The 19930-nt window shown below is 36.8% G+C and overlaps 1 protein-coding gene across 1 annotated transcript in view; it reads right to left on the bottom strand.

Annotated features, from left to right (window-relative positions):
* TMEM178B (transmembrane protein 178B) overlaps positions 1–19930 on the bottom strand; it is a 423727-nt gene that overhangs the window by 288141 nt on the left and 115656 nt on the right. Inside the window, exon 2 of the mRNA XM_003771666.2 lies at positions 13261–13374. Within this exon, the coding sequence (XP_003771714.1) occupies positions 13261–13374 (114 nt within the window). The remainder of the gene's footprint in view (positions 1–13260; positions 13375–19930) is intronic.

Genomic DNA, 19930 nt, shown 5'->3' with positions numbered 1-19930 from the left:
TATTTAGACCAATTCACAGTTCCTTCAACAATCTTCTTTTCTTACAGACCATCTGACTTGGACTTTTTCCATTTCTTATCAATCAATCAACAAGCACTATATACATTTATCATGTTTCTTAGTCTGATGGATATGAAGTAAAACCTCAGCTTTGCATGCTTTTGTTATTAGTGATCTTCTGAAGCATGTTTTCACATCGTTGCTGATAGCTTGCATTCCTTCTTTTGAACATTTTTTCTTATCCTGTCAAAATGTATTCTTAATGATGATGATTGTGGTTTAGTGTGAGGGCAAGATCCAGTTTCTAAATGTGTTTGTGACAAAGTATGAAGATACTGAGTGAATAAAGCAGAAGAAAGTATAAGAAAGACTAGAAAGAGGGAAAGAAAAAATATAGAAAAGAGAAAAAGCGAGGAGAAAGGAAGGAAGGAAGGAAGGAAGGAAGGAAGGAAGGAAGGAAGGAAGGAAGGAAGGAAGGAAGGAAGGAAGGAAGGAAGGAAGGAAGGAAGGAAGGAAGGAAGGAAGGAAGGAAGGAAGGAAGGAAGGAAAGGAGGGAGGGAGGGAGGGAGGGAGGAAGGAAGGAAGGGAGGGAGGGAGGCTGACTATGCTAGCTAACTCATCAAGGATAACTTTCCACAATAGTGAAAAACTGAATGGGCCCTTCCTTCCTTCTATCATAGACTTAAGATCCATTAAGCTTTTGCAGGCCTCTTCCATGCCTATCATTAGTCATTTTAGGGCAATTTAGTGTAAGACACAAAAGTAGAAACAAGAAGGTTGATTTAAGCTTATCTGTTTCATAGGCACACACATATAGAAGAAATTTTGAGGAAAGATAGCCAAATCACATTTTTTTTAACAGTTGAAGAAACTGAAACTCAGGGACATAAAATCCTTTGCTTAAGGTCATACAGGGGGTGGATATCATTAAAGGTAGTAAACAGCAACAAGAATTTTGATTTCCCCATTTAGTACTTAAATTGTATATTACATATATCCCAAGTCTTATCGGTGAAATTAAAAAAAAAAACTGTTTTAAATTGAAAGGAAATTAAACTCAAGATCAAGAAAACAAAGATTTCGGGAGAAATAAAAAATCCTTAGCAATGCGTTTCTGCCTTCTTCAGCAACTACACACAATGTCCCACACTACGTAACTGAACAGGAGAAGCCCAGTGGTGTGTTTTATCTGTCCTGAAGAATCATCTTTCTTTGAATATGAATTGGGGAAGGGAAGGATGTATTTCTTAAAATGTTGAGATTTTAATAGGTGGGAGAACACATGGCAGAATACCGTGCTATTTGCATGACTCTAGATTTTCCAGATTCCAGGGCTGATTTCCTACTCATGATCTCCCCAATCGATGATATTTCTGCGGGCAAGAGGCAGCACTTAAGATGGATTTCCACACTGCCTGGCTTGAGGTAATGGGAGAAAGTAAGTGACTGACTTTGCCGGAGATGTAGCTTCCTAATGCCTAAGATGTTTTCTTCATTAGGCAGCTTTACATAACATCAGGAGAAAACAGCAGGAGAATTATAGTGCTTCTGAGTGAGAGGGCTGGAACCCATTTGTGTGCAGACCTAGAGTCTCACTCCTTCCCTTTGGGACTCCCACAGAGCCCACAAGGTTATTTCCAACTAGCCCCTTTCTCCCTGGCTTGATTTCCCAATCTGCCACTGGGAGATAACTGTACTGATATACTTCATAAAGAATGAATCATTAAAGAGAAAATAAATACAGAGTCACCCTCCAAGGAGCATCATGACAGATATGAAAAATGTGGTCATTAATATTATCAATGTTTTCATCCCAAACCTTTCCATGTGGCCTTTTGAAATATTTTTCTGCACAGAATTCTTTTCAACATTTTACCAAATTTCAGAGACCCCTTTTAAATTTTCAATCTTTTTTTTTCTTTCTCTCTTGTTGACCCATTGTTAGAATTCATGCATTAAGAAAAACCTCAATTTTTACTTCCCGATGCTTGACAAAGTGACTGTAGTAATAAATGCCACTGATTTCTCACTGAATCCTAGTTTCAATGACTGTGTGTGTGTGTGTGTGTGTGTGTGTGTGTGTGTGTGTGTCTGGTTCTGTCTCTGAATTCCCTTTCCAAGGCAACTTCAAGGTTGATCCTATCCTTCTCTCCCATTCAAAGAAGCAAAAAATCATTTAGTATCTCTTGTGTACATAGTGTCATACTAGGGAAAAGTTTAGATAAGACAAAATCAATAGAAGACAAGCTTCCAGGGAGCTGCACTGTTTCACTCTTGTCTCTATATCCCCATCTTCATAGCACATAGTAAGTACTTAATAAATACTTGTGGGATGCTTGGTTAATTGAATACCTAGGTATTCTGAAATACACAATCCAGTACAGTGGTCCTTAACCTGGGACCCACTGACACATAGGGGTCTATGAGGGTTCCAGAATCTTGGATAAGAAAAAAATCACATCTTTATTTTTGCTATCTTTTAAATAAAATATGTCACTTCCTTCAATTATTTAAAAATATAATTCTGAGGTCCATTGGCTTCACCAAATGGCCAAAAGGACCCATGCTCTAAGGGAAGGATGTAATGTTTACAAAAATAAATCTAATCCAAAATAATGTAAAGTAAATGTTTCAGAATATAAAGAAAGGGCTATATGATACCTAAAAGGTGAAAAGTTCCTGCTGCAGTTATCAGGAAAGGCTTCATGGAAGGGGCAATGAAATGCCAAGGTGATTTTTAAAGAAAGGTTGTGAAGACTTTTCACAGACCAAGGCATGGATAATCCAGAAGTAGGTTACAACAGCTAAGGAACACCTTTCTTTTATATGGCCATCTACCTTTAGGTTCAGTCTTTGACTCCTATCTTCCCTAACCCCACTGGCAGAGAACTACATCCTTCTTACTTTATACCAAGGCAGACATTCTCTAGGCTTTACTGGTTTTGCCCTTTATATCATGAAAAAGCATTTCTTTGCAACTGAGCCTAGATTCTGGGTTCAGATTTTTTTTAAAGTAACAACTGCAGTGGTCAAAGGGAAAGGAAGGAGAATATGTGGGAGAGAGGGAGTTGGGAGAAGAGGTGGAACAAAGAGTAGAATTATGTCTATGATAATGAGGAAGAGAAAATTCTGTGTGTGTGTCTCTCTGCGCTCCTCTCTCTCTCTCTCTCTCTCTCTCTCTCTCTCTCTCTCTCTCTCTCTCTCTCTCTCTCTCTCTCTCTCTCTGTTTCTTTCTCTGTCTGGCTGTCTCTTTTTTTCTTCTCTCTCCCACTCTTTTACCCCCTTCTTCTCCTCCTTTTCTTCCTCCTCCTCCTCCCAGCTGGATAGGAGCCATATGATCATTCAGTGTAATTAGTTGAACTCTCAGCCCCTGACAGAAGGAGGCTTTAAAATCTGCAGTCCTCTTGACTTCCAGCCCCCTCTTAGAAGAGAGACAGCAGAGAGGATCTAACTGCAGAAAAGTGAAGTGAAGTGAGTTCTCTGACTCTCACTGCCACAGGCAATCAACTGTGAACAAGAAACCTCCATCTTGGAAATGTCAAAGAGAATAAGAAAATCAGAGTTCAAAAATAAGGTCATCGGCTTCATTTCTCTGGGTTCTCCTCTCTGAGAAATCCCAGCAGCTTCTGGTCAATGTCTCATTCAATTGAACAAATATTGATTAAGCCCCTACTATGTCCAAAGGATCAAGATGAGTGCTGATATTCTATAATATCTACTGAAACTAGACACAAGACCTGCTCTCAAGAAGACTGAATTCTTACGGAGGGGGAAATCAGAATGTGTCCCCAAATAAACAATTACGTGATTTGCAAAACGGTAAGTTGTAAAGGAAAGAGGTATGAAAAATTGAGGAGGGAGGTGTGCCTTATAGTTGGGGATGTTTCAGATCAGGGTGGGCTTACAGAGATTTCCTGAGAGCTGAACCTTAAAGGAAATAAAAAATTTTAATAGGCAATTGACAATATGCAGGAAAAACTATTCCAACTACGATGCACAGTGAGTACAAAGGCATGAGGAAAGGAAAGGGAAGATAAGAAGAGGGGGCCAAAACCCAGCTGGACAGCTCCCATGGGCCTGCCTACTCACTTGCACTGGGGGGTTGGACATTCATTTAAAATCTGAAGAGCAGAACGCTTTGATGTCTGTCTCACTTGTGATGGAACAACTCTATTCTTGGCATAGCTGGCTATTATCTGAACTATTTCTACTAATAAGGACAAAGATAAGGACTGAATTTGACACCTCAGTGTTATGGGGAACTCCCAGGAGAGGAGACCATCTCTATCAATGCAGGTTGGCACCTTCTCTGCAATTTAAGTCTTAAAGAAAAGAGATTAAGTAACTTATTAGCTATGTCAGAGGAAGGATTTGTCTGTCCTGTCTCTGAAGAAGGTTGTCACCATCTCTGTCTCTATCTCCCTCTGCCTTTCCCTCTCTCCTCTCCTCTCCTCTCCTCTCTCTCTCTCTCCCCCCCCCCCAATGTCTTAAACTTATATTAAAATGCTTTTTATTAGAAATCTTTTACAAAATTTATTTCATTTTCCCAACTCTATAAAATGGGACCAGTATTTTTATTTCCATCACTATAGATGAGAAAGACCTAGTGATTTCACTAAAATTAGAGAACTACTAAATTGCAGAGCTGGGGATTTAAATTCAGGTCTTCTGATTTCAATCCAGAGCTATCCTTCAACAACTTACCTTAAAATGCTTAATAGTTTACAAAGCACCTTCACACTCATTATCTAATTTAATGAGCTTCTCAACAATCTAGTAACAGACGCAGGACAGTTATCATTAGTCCCATTTTATTGATGAAAATTCTGAGCATTTAAACAACTTGCTTAAGTTCATAAAGCTAGAACATGGCAGAGTCATGTCTTCTGACCCTTAAATTCAAGGTTTTTTCTAGTCTACCACATCTACTTCTAATTCCAGTCCTGCCACTGACTAGTTACATGACCTTTGACAAATCATTGTATTTCTCTGGGCCCATGTTTCCTCATCTGTAAAATAAAGTTATAAATGTCTGACCTGACCCAAATGAAAGGAATGGACTACATGATTTCTAAGGTAATCTGGACTTCTGTAATTCTATGAACCAGTTAGCCAAGGCATTGCTGGGTAGTGTCTGACATTTACTTAACAAATTCCCTGAAGGAAGGTTGCTAATATAGATTAGTTAGTATTCCAAATGAATTTAGGGTTTAAGGGAAGGACCTTTTTCATTTTTGTTTTTTCTGTCTTCAGTAACTAGCATAGTACCTGCTATCTACCTAGTAGTACCAGTAAGCAAATGTATGTTGATTGGTTGATTTGATTCCCAGAAAGATTAAATAATTTGCTCAGTAGATTGTAAGCATTCTAAGTGGCAAAGTCCTGATTCAAACCCAACTGCTCTGGCTCCAATGCCTGTGCTTTCCCCCATCATACCAAACTGCTTTGTCAGACCTATTTAGATATTTACAAGATTGGGGAAAGTCTTTGTGTTACTATTTAGATTTTATTACATTTATTCAATCATGCATGCAACATTTATTGAATGTCTGACAGTAGCTGGACAGCTAGGCCCCAGGAGTCCTCAGTGATTGCATACAGACCATAGGTTGTCCAAACTTGGCTAGAGGAATACCAAAGGGGAATATCTAAATGAGTCTACAGTCTCCAGTTATAGCGTGGGAGGAAATATTCCAATATGAAAAGAAAAGATAGAAATAGTAGGGTTCAAAGCACTTTTTATAGGAGGAAGTTGTCCATTAATTGGGGAATGGTTGTGGTACGAATAGAAAGGAATATTACTATAGTGTAAAAAATGATGGATATGACAAAATCCAGAAAACAATATATATAATAATTACAATAATGTAAATGGAAAGATTTGAGAGCAAGAAAACAATAGTAACTGAATGCTACTAAATTATACTAACTAAACCTGGCCCCCCCCAAAAAGGGGCTGTAGATTTGGGACATGCAGACTTCCAGTGAGGAATTTAACAGGGGTAAAAATCTCATTGAGTCCCCCACTAGGACACCATCAGAGCCTTACCAACAAAGATTTCTTGTCTCTTCCCCATCACAAATCCCCTTTCTCTACCGGGAATGATGATGTACCAGGGGCAAACCTCCTAAGGAGAAGAAGGGAATAACTTACCAATGGGCTAGAACTAACTTGGATTGAAAGTGACAGAAACAAAGTGTCATGGTGGAGTCAGCAGCATTTTGTCATCTTTCCTGCTACCAAACAGGTATCACTCTCATTCTGAATCCCCTCCCCACCAACACCCATGCATTTCTACTTCTAGCTTTGGGGACAGTAATTAAATCAATATTACCATGGTCACTGAAAAGGATGTTATAATCCACTTCCATGCAGCTTTCCTTACAATCCCTGTGACTGCCTAGATGCCTTCATGATCCCCTCCATTCTCTAATAGATATTGTGCCTACAGATAGAGTGTAAGCTGTTTTAGGGTACTGCCTGTCTCATTTTTATATTAATTATTTTAATTTGTTTTATCTAAAAATCAAAATTTTTGATAAATAACAACTTCTCCGTACTTATCCCTTCTTCTGAAACAGTGGAGTCGCTGTTATCATCATCATCATCATCATCATCATTATAGCATTTCTGTAGGCTTTTAAGATTTCTAAAGCAAGGGACAACTTGGTGACATAGGAGATAGAGCACCAGCCCTGGAGTCCAGAGAATCAGAATTCAAATCTGACTTCAGACACTTGACACTTACTATGTGACCCTAAACAAGTCACTTAACTCTGCCTTGCAAAAATAAAAGTTGCAAAACACTTTACAAATATAATCTCATTTTTATCTCACAATATTAACACCTTTGCTATTATTACTCCCATTTTATAAATGAGGAAAGGGAGGCACACAGAAGGGAAGTGATTTGCCCAGGGTCACACAGTTTATAAGTATCTGAGAGAATAATTAATTTAGGTCCTACTGAGTCCAGGTCCCATGCTTCATCTTAACAGAAGTTCCTGGAACAACATCCAATCATTCTCAGTCAAGGGTGGAGATCATTAATTCATGCTTTCCCATTCTTCTTCCAAGTCTTATTTTAGAAAAGATTTCCTCTCTAATTTGGTAGGAGGCAGAATGATCATCTCTGGGTTCTGAGAAGTCTATGACCATTTTTTGAACTTCTTTCTAGAGTCTTTCATCCATGATCATCAATTTACAAAGTAATTTCCTAGTTCAAACCCTTGCCACATATTCCTGAATAGAAAGCAAATTTCTTTCCCAAGGCAATTGTTTTCTACCAGTATATATTCAGAATGTATAGTCTACTTACAGATCTCTAATATCTATACCTAATCCTTAGGTCAGTTGAACCCTCAAAAAATTGCAAAGAAATAACACCCTATTTCAACTTTTCCAAAATTCTGTGACATCCTAGTGTCCAAATATTTTCTATGTTAAACCAAGCAGTGATGAAACTATAATCCTCAGATGAAGAAAGTTATAGTATCATGCTAGCCTTTTTTTTTAATTAAATTTTCTCCAATCAACAAAAATCGTTCTTCTCTCTCTCCCAACCGAACTTACCCCTTACTGAGAAACAAAGAAAAACAAAATCCCTCTTATAAACACTTTTAGTCAAGAAAAACAAATTCCCATATTGACCATTTCTAAAAAAAAAAAACAGACATCTCAATTCATACTCCGAATCGAACATCTCTCTATCGAAAGGCAGGCTATATATTTCATCAAGGGTTCATCAGATCAAGATTCATCATTGGTATCAGAGTTATTTCAGATTTGTTTGTCTTTATGATATAAATTGCTGTCTTGATTCTGCCTCTTCACTCTGTATCATCTATACAAATCTTCCCAGGTATCTCTCTCTGAAACCTTATCCTCCATAATTTCTTACATCACCTTCATAAACCCTAACTTGTTCAGATATTTTCCAATTGATGAGCCTTCTTTAAATCTTGTTTCTTAGTAATAGTAACTTTCCAGTTCCTTCAATGACTACTTTAACCCAGAAGGGCATATGTACCCATTTTACTAACCCTTGATTTTAATATTTAATTTTTAGGATTCCAAATTAGTACTTACTATATTTTCCTCTAAGATCTAAGCTTAGTACCAACTTGAGATCTTCCAAATGTTCACCTATAGTCTGACTAAATGAGCCATGTCATCTGAACATGCAATGGCAAATACCCCCAGCCCCAGCTCATCTAACAATCTATTAACCAACCTTGGGGGGGGGGGGGGAAAGCAGGTGAATTACTTAGATCAAAAGGTAAAACATTAAACTCATCTTGATTCAAAACCACAGCTTTTGCACAAATCAACAGCAGTTCCCCACAGATCCTGAGCATCAGTTCTAAATACAGGTTACACATCAAGCTTAGATATAGAATTTAATTTTCAAAATAAGACAGAATCTAATTGTAACATTCAGGCTTGGGAACGCTTAAAGAAGGTATGCTAACTCCCAGATCTAATATCTCTGCCACCTCCTCCTTCCTGATGTCACCTAAAACCTTTCCACTGATTCTATAAGGTGGTAATATAATTGAATTATTATCCCCAGTATCTGCAGTCTGAACAGCTAAAACAGTTCTACTTGGTTTCCTTTGAAGTATGTCTGTGAGCTTACTAAGCACAGAAATAATTCTTTCTCCCTCTAACTGGGAAGTATTCCCAAGCCTTCAGCCATTGTTCCATGTTGCATTCCTCCAAGCCATGGGCAGGCAAGCAAATGACTTCTTTCTCAGATTCCCATCCTCCCACCTCGCCCCATACTCAGAGCTATGGTGACCTGATAGGATGGATTTTCGGAACCATTTGTAGTTTTAAATGCCATTCTAATGACCCTAAGCACTATTAACATATCCCAGAAATACCAGTATTTCAGTAAATAATAACAGAATGAATCATGTCAGCAAGTACAACAACAACAAAATCTACATGTCATCAAAGATTGAGAGCTAGAAATGGTGGGTAATCACAGGCTGGAGAAACAGTGATTACACATGAAAACACATGCAAACTGGCTCCTAATATGCACATTTATAACTTATATGTGCCATATATATGCATGGGCTCCATTTGTCATTTGGTGGTAGTGTAGGCAACACAGCAGTGAAAATGACTGATTGCCTGAGCATTTCTAGACATAAGACCCACAATTTTATTTTTTCAGGAAAGGTAATGCCTTCAATGTACAACTAACTGGAATTTAATTTTTATATTTTATGAAACTTTTCATATAAATAAATTTACAAATAAAAAATGAAAACAAAAAGTATTATTAAACCAGTTCTGATTTTTGATTTGGAAAACATGATAAATATACTCAGAACAAAGCCTAAAATGAAGTCTGAAATTAGTCAAGTGAACTCACTAGATATCATGATCTGTCTTGTTCTAGTCATTTCAGTTATTTCTAGTCATTGTTCTAGTCGTCAGTTCTTGTTCTGTCATTTCAGTTTTATCCAGCCCTTTGTTACCCCATTTGGAGTTTTCTTGGCAGACATAGAGGCAGTTTGCCATTTCCCTCTCCAAGTCATTTTACAGATGAGGAACCAAAGCAAATAGAGTAAAGTGACTTGTCCAAGGTGACACAGCTAATAAGTAAGTATCCAAAGCTAAATTTAAACTCATGAAGATGAGTCTTCCTGATTCTAAGCCTGGCACTCTTTGAACATTCTTTCCCACATCTTAAATTCTTCCACCAACTCCATTGTATTGGTGTTAATAGATAGCAATTTAATTCCACTGAATTTTAATGTGCAATTTCTCCCCAAATAAGAATTTGGTCCATAAGTATTTCTAAGGCTAATCACAGATTTAAAAACTACTACTGAGCTATAAGAGGATGCTAAAGTGTCTGCCTTGAGTGTCTCCTAGCTTAACTATAACCACTGTAAAGATGTATTTCTTTTCCTTGAGAATTAGCCTAAGAAAGGAACTTACTCTAACTCTCCTATTCTATGTGCAGAGATACTTTTATGGTACCTCATTCATCTTTTCTTCTTGGGGTGTTTAATGTCCAAAGAAACTAGGACTCTAAACACATAGCATATTAGAGTGGAATTAGTAATATAAATATATATATATATATATATACATAAACAATACTAAGAATCAATCAATCATTAAACATTTATCAAGTATCCACTATGTGCCAGGCACTGTGCTAAGGGCTGGGGTTACAAAACAAGGCAAAAGATAGTCCTTGCCACCAAGGAGCTTATAATCTAATGGGTGAAAAACAGCATGTAAACAAATAAATACCCAAAAAAGCTATATGCAAGATAAAGAAGAAATAATTAATAGAAGGGAAGATTTAGAGATTAATATGTCTATAGCCATGGATGCCCTGGCCCAAAACAAAGAAACAAAGGTAGTCATCTTTCCCATGTCTTTGAGGTACTAGAACAGCCAAAATGAACTCAATTCTTGTCCTGCTCAACCCAAACAACCAACATAAGACAAGGAGTCAGTGCATGGGCCAGTCGAGGGTCCGATGACCATCTGAGATGTAAGCAGAACCCCAGAGTCTGCCCCTAGTGATCTGAGTGACTGAGTTATGAGCAAGAGATCTCATACCTTCTCATCCCACTATGTTGAGATACGGGCTGGTTTGTGAGGAGGTGGTTGGAGTACAGTGGATAGAGCTCTGGCTCCATTGTCAGGAAGACCTGAGGTGAAATTTAACCTCAGATACTAGCTGTATGACCCTGGACAGGTCACAAATTCTGTTTGCCTCATTTTCTTTATCTATAAAGTAGGGATAAAAATAGCACTTACCTCCCAGGGTGGTTGTAAGAATCAAATGAGATAATAATTATAAAGCATTTAGTACAGTGCTTGGTATATATATATATATATATATATATATATATTTATGTAAATGTTAGCTATCATCATTATCATTCCCATGTAACAGAAGCAATAGGGAAACTTAAGGAAAGCTATAACCCAAAGAAGAGGTTGTGTCTGCTAAAGTTCAGGCCATCTACATCTGCTGCTATTAATATTACCATATTTTCTCTTATTTAACTATTCTATTTTAATATATGAATTTTGGGAGGTGAGGGGACGCTGAGCAAAGAATTAAGTAGAATCTGAAAAAAAGATAGGCAATTGATTGTCTTCACAAGCCTGTTATAGTCTATCAATAGGAAAGACTGTAAAAATGGCTCTAGAGTACTGCCCCTTAGATATGTCCCACAAGACTTAGAATAAATAGTCCATCAAATATCATGTCATATAGATCACTAGATATTCAGCAACCACCAAGGGAAGATCCAGTTACAGGATTTTCTGAGACCAATAGATAATTAATTTAGCCTTGTCTTATGGTGCCAAATACAGCATTTTTTGGGTTGTTCTGCCCCTACTTTCCCCTTTAAGTACAGTTCATGGAAAGAGGGCCAAAAGCCAAAAAGTGAGAAATAGCTTAGTTGGGGAAAAGAAAAGGAAGTGAAGCCTACAGAGAGGTGATTAGACAGATATCAGAACCAGGATTCTCCCTCCTCTCCAATTGCTCTCTAAATTTCCTCCACCATGCCTCAGCTTTTTATTCTGAAGCTTCCCTCCAGCCCTAGAATTCACATTTTGGAACTACTCCCTACCCCTTTGACCTTTCTCTCTAATTGAATGGTTCCTCCCAGAACCTCTATTTAAGGAAGGGATCCAGGCCAACAGAGTCTCATTTCTCTTCATGCCAAATGCTGTACTTTTTCTACCATGCTCTGTTCATTTTGTGGATATCCTTATCACTTCCTTTTTTGTGCAGTCTTCCCCATTAAAATGTAAGCTCCTAAAAGCAGGACTATCTTTTTGATTCTGTTTGTATCCCCAGCACTTAGCACATTACCTGGCACATAATAAGCACTTAATAAAAACCTGTTGACTGACAGCCCTGACAAGCTAGGAAAGAATCTTTTTTTTTTTTTTAGAGCCAATCACATATTACAGAGCCCTTTGATTATTTGAAATGCAAACTGAATTGTAAACATGAAAATTTCAATGTTTGTGGGGAAAAAAATGGCTGTTCAAAGACAAATGCAAATAAAAATAGAAAAAGGGAGGGTGTGGACTTATAATGAGTAGAAAACTGAGATGTGGAGAAAAGGCAAGAATTTATTACTGTGCGTCCAGCAGTTGATTGGGAAGAAAGTACCTTCATCATGAGAAAGGAAAATTGGTTTCAATATGTCAGGAACACCAGGACAGAGAAGAATAAAGGTCTCACCATAGCAGTACCACAGGTTGATTAAATAACTCTGAAGGGTATCAAATTCTCCTTTTGCTTCAATTCTGTTACCAAGTATCCTGATTCAATAAGTGTCAAGAAGGGGGTGGCTTGGCCAGTGAACATGAAAAGTATTTGAGGATTGGGAAGTAGCACAAAGGGTAAAGCTGGCACAGTGGCTAGAGCATTGGGCCCAGAGACAAGAAGACTTGCCTTCCTGAGTTCAAATCCAGTCTCAGACACTTACTAGCTATAAAACTATGGGCAAATTATTCAATCCTGTTTGCCTCAGTTTCCTCATTTGTAAAATGAGCAGAATTAGGAAGCGGCACACTGCTCCAATATCTTTGCCAAGAAAACATGGTCATGGAGAATCAGAAACCATGGAAATGACTGAACAACAAACAACATTTATCTCAGGGTGACTGAATAAATGGATGTTTTTGCCTCACTAACCATTCTTATCTGAATAATATTATTGTGAGTCAATACACCAGAGCCTAATTACCTGCCTCCAAGCGAACTGTTGAAATACAATCTCTGGATCTGCAAATTAAGGACTAGACCTTCAACTGTAGTGATCCCATCAAGATACATAAGACCCCTCCAATCAATTTAAGTTTTCATATTTATCAATTTGGAAACCCAAGTGTTGCCACAATAACTTCCATGGAGGATTCAATCTGGTAGACAAAGTTGGTTAACAGGATAAGTTATCTAAAATTTACATTTCTTTTGAAAAGCAACTTCCTCAAATCTGTAAGACATCCTGACCCAAGTAGACAAAGACTTTAGCACTTAGGACAAGGCACATCAACTGATAGAAAATGTAGTTGGTCCTTTAAAGCATTCTTAAATTCGGGTGCTTCTGGTAATCTGAAAACTCATCCCAGGGAGCAGAGCCATTAACTCAGATCTAGCTGTTGCTGAGCATCTGTACCTGAGCTCCATTACAGACCCCAGCCGGCGGCACCTCATTACCCCTGCATTAATGAAGGAAAGAGGGGGTACTTACGCAGGGCATGCCATTCATCCTGGCGAATGGTCTTGGTGATGTTGTAGGTGAGGTTCCTGGGGATGGTTGCTGAGGAATAATGGTACTTGATATAGATGCATCGTTCAATTTCTCCTGGCAGAGAGAAGTGAGAGCCCAAATGTTAATAGCCCAGCAGCCACAGTGGAAGACTGTGATCATCAGTTTTATTACCACAGGACAAAGATCTCATTTCCAAATAGGAACTATTAAGATTGACCAAGCTACAGAAGACAGCAGCTTTATCTCCATAGGATCAAATACAACAAGAAATGGAAAATTTCAGAGTACAACCAGAATACAACCTCATTAACCCAGATGCCAATAATTCACCATAAGGAATTAGTTTGGTTTCGTGCTATTTATGAAAAAAAATACACACATTAATAAGTAAATAGCTTAAATAATTGGGGGAGGGGGAAGTACTGTTTGTTTAAAAAAAATCAGTTGCTTTGAGGCAGCTAGATGGTACAGTGGCCCTAAAATCAGGACCCGACTTTAAGTCCAACCTCAGACACTTAACCGGTACTAGTTGTGTGACCCTGAGCAAGTCACTTAACCTCAATTGCCTTGAAAAAAAAAAGTTAAAAATCAATTGTTTACAAATGGTTGGAAAATACTTATTTACATAAAATGATGTGCTGATTATAAATCATTTTGACATTTATTAAAGTGGGCCCAGCTAAATCTCTACTGACTCCATCAGTCAGCAGTTGCATAATTTCCCTCAAGTAATAAAAACTTCTAAAATCATGTAGAATTTGGACTTTATCTAACTCACTAATTATGCTTTTACAAGTCTTATTTTAAAAGAACAATAACAAGAATTTTAGTATGTGAATCCATCTTTTCCTTCATATGCCTTTCAGAAAAACATTTTCTACAAAATTCTGCAAAATTCTAAGGGGAAGTAAAGAACAAAATGCTCTTATCCTTGTTTCTTCCAATTTCTTTCAGGTATTTCCACTGATAGCTTATCTATAGGCATGGAGGTTAAAAATTCAATGACAGGACATTTTGAAGAAGTAAAGAGAATAGTTTTAAAGGTGAGGAGGTTCCATGTTTAGTTTTAGATCTGAATTGGTTCTGGTAGTAATCTACTTTGCAGCCACTTATTTTCAACTTATCACTCGTGGCATCTGACTGAATCATGATAAAACCTTGTTCTGCTTGCAGTGGAGTAGAATTTGGAAACTGGTGACTCATTCATTTAGGTAATGCCTCATAGAATTGATATCTCATTGTAAATCATCACTGGAAAAACATCAAATAGCCAGTCAAGGACCAAATATTATCTACTGGGTAACTGATATTATTCAGTAATAATAATAATCATAAAGGTTCACTTATATATAGCACTTTACAGTTTTCAAAGAGTTTTTTCTTCAACAACACTGTGAGGAACATTACTCAGGAAACTGAGGCTCACAGAGATGAAATGACACACAATTACTAAGTGACAAAGTTCTTGAAATATTTCCTGTGTAGTTTAAAAGATCACAGTTAGTGTGAAATCTAGTTATAAATATATTTGAGTAATTTATCTTAATTGGAAATCAGGCAACTAGATAGAAATACTTTCTGGGGGCATGATAGTCTTATAGAGGGGAAAAACAAAACAAAATAAAAACAAAAATTATGATACTTCCATAGCAAATCTGAAGTGACAGAATAGGAAGTTATGGTAGGAGAAATAATAGCTTCTCAGAATTCTGCCTGTAGAACCTGGTGTATAAACATTGATATTCCAAAGGCTTTGGGATTAAGAGTACTAGAATAGTTCCATTAGTTCTAAGAGGAAATGTTAGTCAAGGTGATATTTTGACTTGCTTGGAGTACATTGCCTCCTGTCTCACCAGCGGGATGCCTGTTTCATCAGGGCTAGCTTATCTGCCTTGTGAGTAGCAATCAGTTGGCAATTGATGGGCATGGCTGGCCTCCTCACCACAGGTATTGCTTTCCTAGATGATGGCTGAACCAGAAGCAGGTCTGGTGACTTGGGGGATACTATTTTATCAAGTCTCTTGCGTTTTTAGTCCTAGGCTATCTGTCTATCTGGCTCTGAAGGGAGATGGTGGTCAAGGTAATGTTATACAAGTTTATCTCTAAGATTCCTCCAATCCTATGAATTGCTGGTCCAGAGTTCTTTCTCATACAGTAATGATATTTGATGTGGTCAAGTTTAGATTATTCTAACTTCATTATTTTTTACAGTATTTTAGCCCTAAAGACCACCATATTTATTTTTATGGGAGCTTCTAAAAGACCAAGGGGAAGGAAAAAGAATCTCAAAACAACCAGAAATATACCAAATAAAGTAAAAAACAACAACAACTAGAAGAGAAGGGAAGAAATAAAGCCCTCCAGGGAAAATTATGTGAAAATATCAAAACAGTTTAAAGAAGTGAACAAAGAATAATTCCCAATATAATGAAGAATTAATATGGAGTAAGAGAAAATCAGGAAAAATCTCCATATGAATGGAATAATTCTGTAAAAAAGTACATCTAGAACACCAGAAAAGAGAACAAAATGGCTAGAAGCAGCCCAAGAATGGTTAGAGAACCTAATAAAACAATTGAAGATGACATAAGAAGTTAAATTAAAGCTCAAAAGGAGAATCAAGGTCTTAGATTAGAAACCTATAAAACCTTAATAGAAAGAGGAAGGAAATGGATATAAAACACAAAAATTCAATACAAGAAACACTGGTGCAAAGTCAAAATAAAATAAAAAAGTGAAGAGCACATGAGATATTTTTAATCAAAGCTTATTGTCCCTTTGGATCCTAATCTTATTTAAGGGTTTTCTGAGTGTTCAAAATTGCTCTAAAGATTGGATGATGTTATGAATATTATCCTTTCAGGATCAAATGAGGGAAAATTGAAAAAATATATAATAAAGTAAGCATGAGTACTTAGTGCTAAGTGAGGGGAAAGTTAGGTGTCTGAGTGGTGGAGAAAAGTTGGAGAGATTCACTTAAAGCAAATTACCACTACCCATGGTTGATTACAATAGAAATGTTAAAAAGAGGAAGCCCCAGTGATTTGGAACTGGGTAGGCTGGGAAAAAAAAAAAAACAGGATACAGAAGAGATTGAAATAGGATTGTTGTTCCAAGTAATATAAACTGCAGATGTCAACTGTTGATTCCTTTTTTTTTTTTTAGATTAAAAAAGAAAAAAATATATAATAAGATTTTAGGAAGGGGGGGGGAAACTTAACTATATTAATCATGAATATGAATGGAGTAAACTCACCTATGAAAAGGAGGAAGGTGACAGAAAGTTTTAGAAGGTAAAATAAAAAGATTTGCCATATATAAATACATACTTAAAAGATAAAAATGCAAACAGAGTTAAAATTAGGATTTCCAGAAGAATTTGTTATGTCTCATCTCAATCTAAAAAAACTCAGCAGTAATCATGGTCTGCAACAAGGTAACAGTAAAAATAGATACAATCAAAGGAAACTACATTATGCTAAAAGGTTTCATAGATAATGAAATAATATCAGCCCTAAGAGAAACATTTCAAGTTGGTGCAAATTATGAGCTGGCTATAGTCAGCTCACTTGGCTAGGGAAAGTTCAGTACAGATCAGAAATGACCACCTGAGACTCAACTGAAGAATGGGACCAATCAAAATGTTTTCCTGGTAAGCAGCCAATAAGCATTTCCTGAAACAGTGATAACAGTAACATCGGAGGGTCCTCATTATTTACTTGGCTTAGTATTGCAATCATTCTGCCTTTGACAGCAATTAAATTAGAAAAACTCAAATATTACCCAGAAAAGAAAGCAAAATATTTATCCATGTAGCTGTAGGTCCTGTCAGTGTGCTGGGCTTTTTTATGTGCAGACACCATCTGGGTACTAAACGTGTGCCCAGAATGCAAGTTTCTAACCCAAAGAAACACAAAGAAATAGTGCCAAGGGAACAAAACAAGTACTACCTTTGGACCAACTTTCAAGACTATGTCCTTATCTGGAACATGCCCTGGATTAGCTCTGTTCTTAACTGAGTAAGCAGGATAGAAGTAGGAATTCAACTTGAGATTTCATTTTTTTTAGGAAATCATAGAGTTAGGAACTTCTATTACCAATGTAATAGAACCAGTCATTTTTCTGCAACTTAATGCCTCAGAGAATTTGCTGAGGCACTGAGAAATTAAATTATGTCCCAATGGTCCCACAACCAGTCTGTATCAGAAGCAGGCTATGAATCCAGATCTTGTTGGCCTTATGGCCATGGCTACTATGCCACATTACTAAACAGTCCCACAACCAATTTGTATGAGAAGGCTAAACTCAGAATTAATAACATTTCAAAAACTGATCACATTGACTAAGGGACAGGGTTTAAGATGAGGAAAGCAGTCCTCCAGTTCTTTTTGGGAAGAATTTAATTCCAACTCTTCCTGCTTTCTGAAGAAATGTCAGTGGCTTTGAAATGCCTTTCAAAAACTTTTTTTAGTCATAAAATTTAAGGCTGATATGGTCATTAGAGGTCACTTAGTTCAACTTTCTCACTTTATGCATGAGGAAACTAAGACCCTATGAGGTTACATGATTTTGCTAAGGTTATACAAACAGAGACAGGGACAGAATTCAAAGCTACTGACTCCAAATCTAATGTCCTATTTCTACCAAACAACCACATCCCTTATTTTCCACTGCTACTTTTCTCCTTTCTTTTTCTTCTTCTCTATACAAATTTTTTCATATGAGCTCCACTCTTACCTTCCCTTCCTTTAGTCCCTTAGTACTCACAACCCTCTGCTATAGACATTTCTCCTATCAAAAGTCTAAAGTGGCAAAAGAACAGGGAGTCATGAGAAGAACTATACCAGTTCTTCTCTTCCTTAATATATATATTTAAATGTTTACCATGCCAGGAATTGTGTTAGTTACTAGATACAAACACTACCTTCAGGAAGTGCTACTTCCTTGTATATATATATATATATATATATATATATATATATAGAGAGAGAGAGAGAGAGAGAGAGAGAGAGAGAGAGAGAGAGAGAGAGAGACAGAAAGAATTGATACTAGATTATTTTTCAGGTACAGAAAGCATATATGAAAAGTAATAATACTTAAAGAAAAAAGGACCGTAGAAATTATCTAGTCTAATATCCTCATTTATATATGAGAAAACTGAGCCACAGAGAAATATAAAGTAACTTTTTCAAGTTCACACAGCTAGTTAGCATAGGGACAGTGCAAGAGTTAAAACCATATTTCTTGACTAGTATTTCTACTATACCATCATAGGGAATCAAAGACAAATTATTTACTCTGTAATTTAATTGATGTCCTCCTCTGAATCAGAAAAAAAATGAAAATATGGGGGGAGAAGTTCTCCAAATGTTCTATAAGTACCTCCCAAAGTATTCACTATTCACCTCTTTTCTGAAGTCATTTCTGGATATTATCAGCATAGCAACTCCATGACCAATCATTCAACCCACCTGAGTCATAAATTCCCTAGTTAGTTATTAAGCTTGACTACATTTCTTTTTTTTTTATTATTTAATAGCCTTTTATTTACAGGATATATACATGGGTAACTTTACAGCATTAACAATTGCCAAACCTCTTGTTCCAATTTTTCACCTCTTACCCCCCCACCCCCTCCCCTAGATGGCAGGATGACCAGTAGATGTTAAATATATTAAAATATAACTTAGATACAAAATAAGTATACATGACCAAAACATTATTTTGCTGTACAAAAAGAATCAGACTCTGAATTATTGTACAATTAGCTTGTGAAGGAAATCAAAAATGCATGTGTGCATAAATATAGGGATTGGGAATTTAATGTAATGGTTTTTAGTGAGCTTGACTACATTTCTATAAAAGATCTGAGGAAATTTGAAAGAGGATCAACAGGAGAACCATGAAAATAATTCAAAAAGAATTTTTTAAAGATCATTGAAGGTGGCCTAATGGAATCGAAATAATTTAGTCTAGAGAAAAGAAGACCAAGGAATGATCAATAAAATGTTTTTATGATACCAAAAAGTATTCAATTCATTCACAGAAAAGATCAATCAAACACCTTGCTTCACATAATTTAGCCATCTTTAATAACAGTTTTTATCATATAATTTATCTTGGGATTCTATCTTCTGTTCTTAGTATTTTCTTTCTATATTGGTTACTTTCAAAGAACAGTAACAAGGAAGGAAGGAAGGGAGGGAGGGAGGGAGGGAGGGAGGAAAGGAGGAAGAGAAGAAGGGAGGGAGGGAGGAGGGGAGGGAAAGGAGGAAAGAAGGGAGGGAGGGATAAGGGGAAAAAACAAGCATTTGTTAATGCCTACCATGTGCTAAGTACTTTACAAACATTGTTTCATTTGACCCTCACAACAAACTTGTGAGATGAGTGCTATTGTTATACTCATTTTACATTTGGAAAAATTAAGGCAGAGAGACGTTAAGTGACTTTTTCATGCTAGTAAGGTCAGATTTTAACTTGGGTCTTCCTCACACTAAACTTAGTATTCTATCCACAATGTCACCCAGCCCAGGAGAAAAGTTGTGGATAATAGAGGCTGAATCAGAGAAGGCTTTATAGTAACATTTGAATTATTTTGAAAATAAAATTACTTGGAATGATAAGGGACTGGAGGACATTGCAGGCAGAA

The sequence above is a fragment of the Sarcophilus harrisii genome, chromosome 5, assembly GCF_902635505.1.
Source record: "Sarcophilus harrisii chromosome 5, mSarHar1.11, whole genome shotgun sequence".
NCBI lineage: Eukaryota > Metazoa > Chordata > Mammalia > Dasyuromorphia > Dasyuridae > Sarcophilus > Sarcophilus harrisii.
The sequence above is the reverse complement of the archived record's forward strand: the minus strand, read 5'-3'. Positions and strand labels throughout refer to the sequence as shown.